The sequence below is a fragment of the Trichechus manatus genome, unplaced genomic scaffold (assembly GCF_000243295.1).
Source record: "Trichechus manatus latirostris isolate Lorelei unplaced genomic scaffold, TriManLat1.0 scaffold00180, whole genome shotgun sequence".
In the NCBI taxonomy this organism is placed as follows: Eukaryota; Metazoa; Chordata; class Mammalia; order Sirenia; family Trichechidae; genus Trichechus; species Trichechus manatus.
Window position 1 is genome coordinate 956,733 of NW_004444116.1, and position 13,620 is coordinate 970,352.

The 13,620-nt window shown below is 38.3% G+C and overlaps 1 protein-coding gene across 1 annotated transcript; it reads left to right on the top strand.

The window, feature by feature from the left end:
• Positions 1–4,884: 4,884 nt before the first annotated feature.
• On the top strand, positions 4,885–5,955 carry LOC101360361 (putative olfactory receptor 2W6). Its single transcript, XM_012558660.2, is given in 1 exon segment — positions 4,885–5,955. A coding segment is annotated over 1 exon segment (954 nt). The 5' UTR covers positions 4,885–4,996; the 3' UTR covers positions 5,951–5,955.
• Positions 5,956–13,620: the final 7,665 nt, after the last annotated feature.

Sequence of the window (13,620 nt, forward strand, 5' to 3'; positions counted from 1 at the left end):
TGGTAGCTGTGGTCCATTAGTCCTTTGGACTAATCTTTTCCTTGTATCCTGTTCTCTTCATTCTCCCTTGTTCGCGAAAGGGTGAGACAAGTGGAGTATCTCAGATGGCTGCTCACAGGCTTTTAAGACCCCAGACGCTACTTACCAAGGTAGAATGTAGAACATAGTCTTTATAAACTGTGTTATGCCAATTGAGCTGGATGCTCCCCGAGACCATGGTCTCCACAGCCCTCCGCCTAGCAATTCAGTCCCTCAGGGAGTTTGAATGTGTTTATGCAGCTTCCATAACTTTTCCTTGTACAAGTTGTGCTGGCTTCCCCAGCATTGTGTACTGTCTTACCCTTCACCAAAGTTACCACTTATCTATTCTCTACTTTTGACCCATTTTTTGTTTTTTACTGACTTTAAATGTCAAAATTAATCTTTTTCTTCCTTTATCAGACCTCATTTTCTTAATGTATCTGTCTTAAATAGAAAATATTCTAGCTAGGCTTTGTATTATGGATGTTAAAATTACATAGAAAATTAATGTTAAGTAAGCAATATGGTAAAGGTTCATGAATAGCACTGTTTTGCACTGCATGCACTAAGCAAGTGGTAGAGGATATATATCCCAACAGGAAACAGAAACACACATAGATCCTGGAACATTTACTCCTTGACTTTAAGTTCTACCTTGAATTCTGAGTACTAGGTGGCCACTTTTCATGCCTTAATGTTTGTTACTTACTTCTGGTCTTGATGATGAAAATCGACCGAGTGAGGCAGATCTGGTGCTCTCTCCCAGTCCCTCTCTTGGGTGAGTCTGTATTGTGTGTATTTGTGTGCGTGTGTATCAGGAAAAGTAATACTTTTGATATTTCCTCTGGGACCATACACTCTCCAAACCTTTGTTAGAGATAATTAGTTCAGGGAATTTTTGAAAAGGATATTTTACTCCATAGGGTGAGGCAGAAAAATGAGTATCCAATCGGACTTTCGCTCTGAAAACCATAGGAAGTTCTTCCTTTCCAAACATGAATCCTTTGATTTCAAAGTGCTCCCTGTGCAGAGTGTATGTCAAGGATACTCCCAGCTTCCCACATGCTGCTCCTTGTCTGGCTCCTTATCTGGGGTTGGGAGGTGCGGTGTGTGAATGCTGGGGCCCTCAAATTGCATAACTATTATCTGCTCAACACTATTCTCTCTTCATTCATCTAAATTAGGCTCTTCTGAGTCTTGTTGCCCCTTTATCTTCTTCCTTTTCTCACAGATTTCCTAAATGTCATCTTTCTCCTCTCCTTGTCTTCACTCTGGTCATTCTACTTAGACCTTCCTAGTGAAGTCTCAAGAAAGAGAAGGAACCGTGGACTTGGCATTTCTGAGGCTGCAGTTGCATTTGGTGAGTTAAAGATCCTGTGTAGGTAGAAATGTGATTTAGGCTTCTGAACTACTCAATCATCAGTTTTTTTAGAAGCTAGACTATGGATGAATCGTGGGCGATGAACTTGATCACACTTCTCTGCCTAAATGTCTACACGTTTCATTTATATAGGCTTGATCAAATTTTAAGGATTGTGGTTTAATATCACTCATTCTGTGAGGAAGCTGGAGAGAGTATTTTGAATTCACTGAAGGAGTTCCAACCAAAGAAAATCTATTTGGAAATTAGTGGAATCTACAGAATTTGAAAATTTTAGGAATAAAAATACTAAGTATAGTCATGCATCACAGGAAAGTATACTGAATAGTAAGCTCTCAGTAATTGTGAGTGTTGAGTATTGACACTGGAACTTTGAAGTCCAACAGGGAGAGAAGAAACATAAAATGGTCTCCTGAGTTTTCTATAGCTTTGCGTTTACTTCATGTCCCATTGGCACAGGACAAGAGGCTCGTGTAGCTATGAAGTGCCCACACGTCTCTTAACCTTGGGACTTGATAATTCATTCCTCCAACCATTCTAAGCAGTAAATCACCATTCTAGTTCTTTCTAAATCTTATTAGATAATAATGGATATTGGGGCATTATTTGGTTCAATCTTTTTTAATTTTGTAAAATTAATAAATTACCTTGTCAATGATTTAGAAGTCACAAAGGATGTACAAATTTGTCTGTTTTCTGTAACAATGGAAACTTGTCTAAATCCCGTAATAATAATTTATGTCAGTATAATTAAATAATTAATGTGTCTGGTTCTTGTGAGCAAACTGTCATGTTACTGAGTTTAGAAACCAATCTATTAGGTTCAAATAAGGATAGACACATTCACATATCATTTAAAATAATATTCTTTGCAAATAGAAGAAATAACTGTTAGTTATTTAAAGTGCAATCACCAGCAAAAATGTAAGAATGCAGACCTCACAAAGGGAAGATTTGGTAAAGTGATTGAATATTGATGTTATAGTATGAGAAAGGCAGATAGTGAATGGATGGCTTAACCACTAGGAAAATTTTGAAGCAGAATGAGAAATTCACAAGGACAATCCTGGTTGAGTGATCTCATGTTTTGTGGGACTATTAGTTCATTTGAGAAAGAAGAAAAAAAATAAAATAACTTGGGTTTGTACTCTACTTTTTTGTGGATAAACGTTCACATGCATGCAAACTTGCATACATACATACAGTCACAGAGAAAATGAGACAGTCATAGATACGGCCACTTTACTGTCAGTCGCAATTGCCCTGCACCCTCCACCCCCAGTAGGGCCAGGTGATGCCATTTCTAGGCTTGTTCTGGCAGAGTTTCTGTGCCCAACGTACTCAGCATTAACACATCCTGGCAAGTAAATTTTAACTGTATTTCTCTTTTTCTGAATAAAAATGTGACTTTGTCTATATCTTTGCTTGTAATACCATGATAGCTACCTGCCTTAATTTCTAAGAATACTCTTTATGTTACACTTAGTGCAACAAATCAAAATACATGTGTTGTAATCTCAATTTTACAAAATATCTAGTTTCTTTATGTGCAGATTTAGACTACTGACTGTGCTGCCTAACTCTACAATTAGAGTCGTGATTAATAGACTGATCTCCAGAGTGAAACTGCAGGGGTTCCAGTCACGGTTCCATGTACCAGCTGTGTAATCTGGGCCAGGTTGTTTCATCACTCTCTTGGCCCCAGTGGCTTAATCTAAATATAGAATAAGATTGCTGATTTCCTGGGCTGCTTTAAGAATGAAATGAGGTAAACTACGTCAAGCTGTTAACATTAGTGCCTAGATCATAACAAGTCCACAATGTTAGTTACATTAATATTTAAATGACTTGTAATTTGTACTATTTTATTTTTGTATTTCGAGATATTTAAAACATATAGAAATCTATAAAGGTTAATAGAAAAACACACACACTCCACCATTCAGAATGGATAGCTATTCCTTTATGTTCATATTTCCTTCTAACTATTTTCACAGAAATAAAACAGTTTAGATATAGAGAAGATCCCAGTCTTTGATCTAATTTCCCTCTAGAGGTAATCACTAGCATCAGTTTGGAATCTACCCTTCCAGTTCATTTTAACTTGTAGATACATACATATTCTTTCTTAACCATTACATAATTTTGGTTTTTTTGTTTTAATTCCCATCCTACCAGAGGTGGAGGGAAAGCCCTTACTAGCAGTAACTTGATGGTTAGTGTTGACTCTCAGTTATAAAATATGGGATTATCTATCCACCTAGATATACACAGTGTATTACTCATTTATCACATCTATTCATCACCACTGTAGAAGCTTGTTGCAGCCTCGGTAGGCATGAACTTGACAATCCTTTAAGTTCCAGTAAGTGTCAAGCATATATGGTATAAAATCTTAAAACTATTGTTGAGAACACATGCCACACATGATTTAATTAGGACAAAACATTCTTAGAGCAGTGGATTTGAACCCTGTTTTGTGCCCTAACCCACCAGAGAGATATAATACATTCCCTTTTAATAAACGTGAGTTACAATCATATTACTTTTTGTCAATTACTTAGGAAAATATGTAAAAATATTAATAAATATAAGCACTTCCCTAGGATAATTTACATTACATAGCATACTCACCCTAAGACTATAAAACCATTGCCACATAACTTAATTGCAAGTGTCAGGTATCAGAGAAACACAAAATCTTTCTGTTCTATGAGATCATAAGAGGGAGATAAGATAAAATAATCAGTGTAGGCTTCCTGAAGTGGAGAATTTTGCAAGAATGAAATGTGAATAAAAGGAGGATGAAAGCTACTAAAAACATACTGAATGTTAGTTCCATAGGGGATGAGTCCTGGGAATTGCTTTATTTCTATCTCTTTCATCTTTACAGGAAAACTTTCCCAACTTCAGAAAAGTTACCCAATCCTAGGGTTAAAATACACCTCAGTGATATAAAGCATAATTTTATCACAGAATTTTAGGATAGGGCTGGGTAGAGGGGATATTGAGTTGATGACATAAGCTGTTCATTACTATCTTGGCTGACACCTGTAGGATATAAATAATAATGAGATCATCTTCTTCCTAAGATGTTGCTTGATCACTTGTAACCTGTTAAGTTTGGTATGACATTAGGTTTCCCAGTATTGATGAGAAAGTTATTTAGAATGAAGTTTCACCTACAAGAAGCGTTGCTCTCTGATCCAGAGATAAAAGCCACTATTCTTATCCACAGGTTATATATGATTAGGAGAATTTGGTATGTCCCTATAAAAAATTATAAGTGGAAAATTTGGAGTGATAATTCCTTGTGAAATTATCAGCTTTTGAAAGTGATTTTTTTTTATATCTTGCCAAATTGAAAAGAGTTATACAAAATGTTGGTAAATAATCACAGCCAGGAGCTGCCACAACCCCCAAATGTTGTGCTCCTTAGACCAAATAATGACTTAATCAGTACCTATTGAAAGTCTGGGTCAAACATCCAGTATTTTCAAGGAAGGATTCATTCTACTATTTTACCAGTCATTCCATTTTGGAGGAGTATGTATATGCTCTTCACAGATACTCATCTTTCTCCCAACAGATAATATGTGGCCACAGGTAATGGAAAAAGACAATGCAAGTTCTTTTGAAGGTTTCATCCTGGTGGGCTTCTCTGACCATCCTCACCTAGAACTGATCCTCTTTGTGGTTGTCCTCACTTTTTACCTGCTGACTTTTCTTAGCAACATGACCATCATCTTGCTTTCAACCTTGGATTCCCGGCTGCACACACCAGTGTATTTCTTTTTGGCCAATCTCTCATTCCTAGACATGTGTTTCACCACAGGCTCCATCCCTTAGATGCTCTACAACCTTTGGGGTCCAGATAAGACCATCAGCTATCTGGGTTGTGCCATCCAGCTTTACTTTGTCCTAGCCCTAGGAGGGGTGGAATGTATCCTTCTGGCTGTCATGGCATATGACCGCTACGCTGCAGTCTGCAAACCCCTGCACTACACTGTTATCATGCACCCACATCTCTGTGGGCAGCTGGCTTCAGTGGCCTGGCTGAGTGGATTTGGCAATTCTCTCAAAATGGCACCCCAGACGTTGATGTTACCCCGTTGTAGACACAGGCGGGTGGACCACTTTCTCTGTGAGATGCCAGCACTAATTGGCATGGCCTGTGTAGACACCATGACCCTTGAGGTACTAGCTTGTGCTTTGGCAATCTTTATCATCCTGACACCACTCATTCTCATCCTCATCTCTTATGGTTACATTGCACGAACAGTGCTTAGGATCAAGTCAACTGCTGGGCGAAAGAGAGCTTTCAATACCTGTAGCTCCCACCTAATTGTTGTCTCTCTTTTCTATGGTACAATCATGTACATGTACCTCCAGCCAGCAAACACTTATTCCCAGGACCAGGGTAAGTTTCTTACTCTCTTCTATACAACTGTCACTCCCAGTGTTAACCCCCTGATCTATACACTGAGAAACAAAGATGTTAAGGAGGCCATGAAGAAAGTACTAGGGAAGGGAGGTGCAGAAGTATAATAAGAGTTGATCAAATTTTGGGGTTATCTTTTGACCAACCACCCACACCACCCATTGCCAATGAGTTGATTCCAACTCACAGCAACCCTACAGAACAGAGTAGAACTGCCCCATAGGGTTTCCAAGGAGTGGCCACTGGATTTGAACAGCCGACCTTTTGGTTGGCAGCCAAGCTCTCAACCATTGCACCACCAGGGCTCTTCTTTTGACCCAGCTTCTACATATCTTGCTAGATCTATCAGATAAAGGAATGCTCTGGCATTACAGGCAAAAGAAACACTTAACGAGACGAAGAATTCATTAGTTTAGAGAGGCTGAGAAAATGGAATATCCTTGAGTTAATGGTCACTTGTGCTCCTCTCAAGTCCCTCTTAATCATTCATCCATCACCAGGAGGATTTTAATCCCGGAAAAAAACAGTGATCTACAGCACAGTGGTTAAGCATTTGGCTGTTAACCGAAAAGTTCAGTGATTCGAACCCACCAGCTGTTCCACGGGAGAAAAATGTGGCAGTCTGCTTTCATAAAGATTTATAGCCTTGGGAGACCTATGGAGCAGTTCTACTCTGTCCTTAGGGTCGCTATGAGTCACAATCAACTCGGCAGCAATGAGTTTGGGTTTGGTTTGGGTATATTTGTAAAAGAAGTTCCTAGCTAGTGCAAAGGGTTGACATGGTTGGCTGCTAAACGAAAGGTTGGAGGTTGGAGTCCACCCAGAGGCACCTCAAAAGAAAGGTCTGGTGACCTACTTCTGAAAAAACAGCCAATGAAAACCATATGGAACACAATTCTACTCTGGCACACAGGGGATTGCCACGAGTTGGCGTCAACTGGATGGCAACTGGTTTTTGTACTTGCAAAAGAGCAGTCATAAGTGTAGACACTAGATATGTTTGTACCCATGCCAATTCTATCACAATAGTTTTGTACTTAGTAGGTTTTTAACAAATATGAAAAGAATGAATTTGGAAGTAGTGTAGAAGAAACATTTATTTTTCCAGAAAGTTCAAATGTGTTTTTATAGTGCCAAATGCCTGAATGATAACCAAAATGAATTGTTCAATCATCTAGCTTTTAGTAATACCAACACTATAGCAGACAAGTGGATCCTGCATATTTTCAATCATTTATACAACTGAGTATGATGAAATTTATGTTTGACTTTCTGAGACAATAGAGAATGAAGAAAAAATGTAAAGCAAGACAATGAGATATTTGCTTTAGATAGAAGGAAGAATTTCTTGTTAATACTCAATATTTGTTAATACTTATTAGTGACTCAAGAAAGCTAAGGGTTCTTGTTTAAAATTTTTAAAGATTGTTTCATCTCCACCGCTCTCATATGCTATCAGGATAATCTTAAATAGGGGCAGAGAGGAATAAGATAAACTCTAGGGAATTGTTGGAATCTTTATGATAGTCTCTGGATGTTGATTTCTTCACACTTGTATTAATGACTAGAAAGGTGCAGCAATCTGCTTCCACAGAGATTTGCAGCCTTGGAAATCCTATGGGGTCGCTATGAGTCAGAATCAACTTGATGGCAGTGGGTTTGGTTTGGGTTTGGTATAGTAATGACTATAAGCCCTGGTGGTGCAGCGGTTAAGTGCTTGGCTGTTAATGGAAAAGTCAGTGGTTCAAACCCACCAGCCACTCTGTGAGGAGAAAGATGTGGCAGCCTGCTTTCATAGGGATTACAGCTTTGGAAACTTTATGGGGCAGTTCTACTCTGTCCTATAAGGTTGTTAGGAGGCAGAATTGACTCCATGGCAACTGAGTTTTTTGTTTTGTTTTTTATTATTGACCACAGTACCTCACCAGTCGTTGTAATGGAAATTGTTTTCAATGGTTCATGTCAAATGAATAAATATCCATCTTAAAGGCAGGCATCTCTCTTCAGACCTAAAATGTTAATCAATTGGATGAATCCTATCTCATAACCTGGAAAACTTTATATCATATTAGAATTTCTGCAAGTGAATAAGGATTCTGAAATTTGAGAGTATTGTCAATGGCATCATTAGGAACTGGATATAGGACAGGTTTAGCAATGTCTCACTTAAGTTTCTAGAAAAGAAAGTTCAAGTTAATCCAGAAGCCTCAGAAAACATACCAAATACCCAATAAATTTTCCAACAAAAAATAGATTTTGTTTTCAATTAGTTAGGACTTGTGACAATGGGCTTTTGGTTTAATTTAAATTATGGAGAGTATTCTCTTATTCCTATAAGAAGGCAGAAAAATCAGAATATATTTTTTCCTCCTATTTTATAAGCTAATTAAAAGGTGATGATGGCCCATGATAATGTTATTAAGGACATTTTAATGCAGTCAATGTACAGAATTTGAGGGCACATGGCTTGGCATTTCCTATCTCTTACTGAAAAACAACTTACAGTGTCCTATGGCATAAAAGTATACTGTAGTTCTTTTGGAATCCCTGGGCAGTGCAAATGGTTAAACACTAGACTACTAATAGAAACGTTGGCAATTCAGACCTGCCCAGAAGTGCCTCAGAATAAGCCTGGCGAATTTTTTTCCAAAAGGTCACAGCTTTGAAAACCCTATGGGGTACAGCCCTACTCTGCACATATGGGGTAGCCATGAGTCAGAAATGACTCAACTGCAACTGCTTGAACTGGTAGTCCTTTTAGAATAATTCTCTACAAAACAATTTTTATCACATCTCTATGCTGTTTAGATGTGCATTACTTTAGAAGCAATAATATCTTGGCGTGAGGGTAGGTGATCAAGAGATAGAGTATAAATCTGTACAGATATGTATAGTTTGAAAACCCCCTACAGACTTCTTCTTTCTGTTATACATAGGTCGATACAAGTCGGAATCGACTTGATGGCACCTAACTACAACAACAATATATAGTTTGAAAACCCCCTATGGAAATCCTAATTCCCTTCAAAATTTCCCTTTTCTCCACAAAGGTTATATTTCACCTTACTGCATTTCCAAACCTCATCGCCAGTCACTTCTGTGGCAAAAGCTCTCTCTCTGAACATAACCACCCAGAGTTAGATCAGACCTCATCCCCAGCTATCCTGAGCCAGGTCAAAACATCCTTTGCCACCTGAAGCCCAGTCATTGGGAGGCAGCCTTAGGTTCAGGAGCCTTTACAACCAACTACCTGCACTTGGGACCAGCTGGTCTCTGTCTGTCTGTCTCTCTTTCTTTCTCTTATCCCCTGGGACTAGGTCACAGTCTAGAAGGACTTTATCCTTCTTCATCAACTGCCCATGCAGCCTTTCCCTGTCATCCAGCCATCCACAGCCGGGTTTATACAAATCAACTCTGTACTGCCAGCCCCTGCTGCTCATAGACCCTGTGGGTTTGTTAATTCTCCCTAATGACTCACAAAATTCACAGACTGTTACCTATATTTGCAGTTACCCATTTATTATAACCAGAAAGGATACAAGTGAAGAGACACATCAGGCAAAGTCCGGGAGGGCTCCTGGCATGGGGCCTCCATTGTCCTCAGGGACTTGCGGCTCCCTTTCCCAAGCATAGGTGTTCTCACTGATCCAGGAAGCTCCCGAAAAGGCGCTCCAAGTTCCCAGGTTCCCTAGTCATTGGAACATCAGTGAATATGCATGACTGCATTAGGCCCCCCTCCCTTTTTTTGGTAACTAGTGAAAACTCTCTCTGACAAAGTGTTGATGGTGCTGGGTTAATTTGTTACATAACCAAACCTAACAGCACAGTTCTCCAAGGGTCACACTTACTAACAAGCAATGCTGACAATCTGGTATAAACCACCCTGAAACTCTTCAAACTATAATTATAAACCAGTATGTTTCATGCCTTGACCAGGGTCAGTGCCATGCAGATATATCTATTTCAGTAAAATAGTTCAAGACAATTTCAGCTATGTTAAACCCTCACAGTATACCATGAATCCCTTCACATGTGACTGTAACCTTCTGTAGGAGTAAAGATTAGGTTAAAGACTCAAGAGAATGTAGAAGTCTCATGCTGGTTGCCAGGAACAAATGTTACACAAATTCTAGGAGAAAGGTTTGCAAACGCCTCTTCATACTGTACAGCCCTGGTAGTGTAATGGTTAAGAGCTTGTCTGCTAGCCAAAAGGTGGGCAGTTCAAATCCACCAGCCACATCTTGGAAACCCTATAGGGCAGTTCTATGCTGTCCTATAGGGTCGCTATGAGTTGGAATCTACTCGATGGCAACAGGTTTGGTTTTTGGTTTTTGTTTCTTCACACGTAAATGGTTTCACAAGTTCCTCTAACTTAATGTCTCTCCTATCATAATAATGCACATACAATAATAAGCACTCAGGACTGGCGTCAGGAGGGGTCTATTTATGAAGTCTGTCTGAGGGAAATTTCACTAGTTACCATAAAGTCTTCCACTGGCTCTTTGCTGTATTATCACATGCAGCTCCAGCCCACCAATACTCATCAAATCCTCATCTGGAGCAAGGCGTTGAAAACATCACAATGAAACAGATACTTGCCCAAGTCACTCTGTCTTCCCTCAAGTCTAGTATGCATATGTCAGCAATAAAGTTAATTTTGATATTATATAGATTCCACAAAGAGAAGGACATAGTGTTTAAGAGTACAGATTTTCTCAAATGAGTGTAATCTCAAATCAACCTTGGACTTAACCTCTCTGTACCCCAGTTTCTTCATTTATAAAATGCGTATAATGCTGTTGTCATTCTCAAAGGGCTATTTTGATGTTTAAATGAGTTAATAATTTAGAACAATTCCTTGCATGCACTAAGAACTATGTGTTTGTTGCCTTGTTGTAAAATAGAAAATATGGTAGAGATTATATATATGTATATATTAGAATACTTATATATGTGCGTGTATATATATTAGAATATATATATATATATTAGAATGAGTATCAACCTGGAACAAAGTTCATATGGAAAAACAGGCATGCAAGAATAGCTAGGAAGACACTGAAAAAGAAAAACTATGAAGGAGTACTGGCCATATGAGACATTAATACTAAAAAGCCTCTATAATTAAAACAGTGTGGTGCATGAATAGAACAGTGGAATAGAATATAAAGTCCAGAATTAGACCTAAATATATATGGTAATTCAGTATACAACAAACGTGACATCTCAAATCAATGAGTGAAAACGGAATACTATTTAAATGGTGCAGGAACAACTGAGTAGCCATTTGGGAAAGATAAAACTGGATCCTGTATCCACCCAATACAAGAATAAATTCTAAATCGATTAGGAATCTAAATTTAAAAAATGACATCATACAAGTACTAGAGAAAAAAACAGGTGAGTTAGCTTTAATTTCAGTGTAGAGAAAGGCTTTCTAACTATGACTCAAAATCCAGAGGAAAAAAAAATTAATACATTTTTCTACATGATAATTGAAAGAAATTTATGATGAAAACCCCATAAACAAAGGCAAAAGACAACTGACAAATTGGGAGAAAATATTTACAACATAAAGCACAAAATGTTACGATCTCTAGTATATGTAGAAATTATAAAAATGTAAGAAACGATTAAAGAAAAAATAGTCAAATGAAGAAGTGACACAGGTAATTCACAAACCAGATAAAAAATAGTTCTTAAATGAATTGTTATGGATTCAATTGTATCTCCCCAAAAATATGTTGAAGTCCTAACTGCTGGTACCTGCGAATGTAACTTTGCTGGAAAATAAAGTGGGTCCTAATCACATCTTAGTGGGGTCTAAAGGAGAACAGACATGGAGAGCTAGACAGAGGGAGAACAGCCATGTAATGATGGAGGCAGATGCAACTGCAAGCCAACGAATGCCAGGGGTTGCCAGGATTCACCAGAAGGTAGGAGGCAAGCATGGAACAGTTTTTCTCTCAGAGCCTTCAGAAGGAATCAACATTACTGATACCCTGATATGAACTTCTAGCTTCCAGAACTTTAAGACAATAAATTTCTGTTCTTTGAAGTCACACACTTTGTGGTATTTTGTTACAGAAGTCTTAGGAAACTAAGACACATATGAAAAAATAGTCAAACTCACTCATAATTAGATAAATACAAATTATAACAACACTGAAATACTATTCTAACTTATTAGACAAACATTTTTTTTTTAGTTGACAACATATTCCTTTAGTGAGTCTGTGTGGAAAAGGGTACTCTTACGTGTTGCTGGAAAACTGCACTGTAGCCTGAACCTGCTGCAGAGCCCTTTCCTGCTCTTGGACACATTCAGATATGGCAGCCTTCTGTCTTATTTGTAAATAGGTTGGAGGACTATCCCAAATACAGTTGTTGCTGAGGACTCAGATTATTTTATGGGGAGCTCTGGAGCTTGGATGACCTTTCAGAGTTTTCCCAGTAGAGGCAAAGGGGAATTGGCCTTTGTGAACTTTGGAAGAGGCATAACCTTGGCCAAGGTATTTCCCCCGTGCCCAAAAGAAATTCCTAGTGATGTGAGTCATCAGTAGTCCGTATTCACAAGACTTTGGGGATGAGTGCATTGGCCCTGAAGAGGTTATCTGGGTGGAGCACTATAGTATTCACTACAGCAGATCTGCAGATCTGCAGATAAAGAGGAGCTACATCACAGCCTGAGGTAGATCATAGAATCCTGGATTTTGAGTGTGATGCTATAATTGTACAAGACTTTTGGGGATCTTGGAATAAAATGAGTGTATTTTGCATGTGGGAAAAATGTTAACTGTGGTAGACTAACTGCAAGAATTTCTCCAATTCTTCACCCCTCCCTATTATTCATGGCATTTGCAATGTGAGTTTGTAGCTCCTCCATCAAGAGGTAAGGTATATTTCTGGACCTTCTTGCATCTGAATTGGTGTTGTGACTTGCTTTAGCCGACAGAACATGCCAGAGGCTTTGCATGCTCCTACTCTCTTTCATATTTCTCTGACTTTACCATGAGAACACAGTCAGGATGCAAGCTGGACGATGAGACACATGGAGCACAGCAAAGTTGGCCCAGTTGTCTCAGCTGAGGTACCAGCCAAAAATCAGCAAAATTATTGAGCCAAACCACACTGACCACAGACACATGAGTGAGCCTGCTCAACAGAACTATCCAGCCAACCCGGAGAACTGTGAGCAAAAATAAACATTTATTTTTGTATGTTGCTGGGGGGTTATGATTATTTCTTATATAGTATTACTCTGACAATACGTAACTGATACAGTTCCATGACTCATTTTATGAGGTCACCCTAACATGAATACTAGATCTGACAAGGATATCACAAAAAAGGAAAATAGAGGCCACTCTTTCATGAACATGGATATAAAAATCTTAAAGAATTATTAGCAACTTCAATCCAGTGTTGTATAAAAGGGATAACATAGCACAAACAAGTGAGGTTTATCACACAAATATAAGAGTGGTTTAACATTTGAAAATCCATTAGTGTAATTTATTGAATTAACAAAAAAAATAGAGAAAAGTCATATAATTATCTCTGTAGATTCAGGTAAAGCATTTGATAAAATTCAACCCCCATTCATTTTTTAAAATATTAGCAAACTAAGAATAGAATGGAACTTTCCTAAGCTGATAAAGAATATCCACAAGAAATGCCCAGAACATTATACACAATGGTGAAATACTGAATGAAACAAGGATTCTCATTATCACCACTTCTTTTCAGCATTATACTGATGGTCCTTGCTAATGCA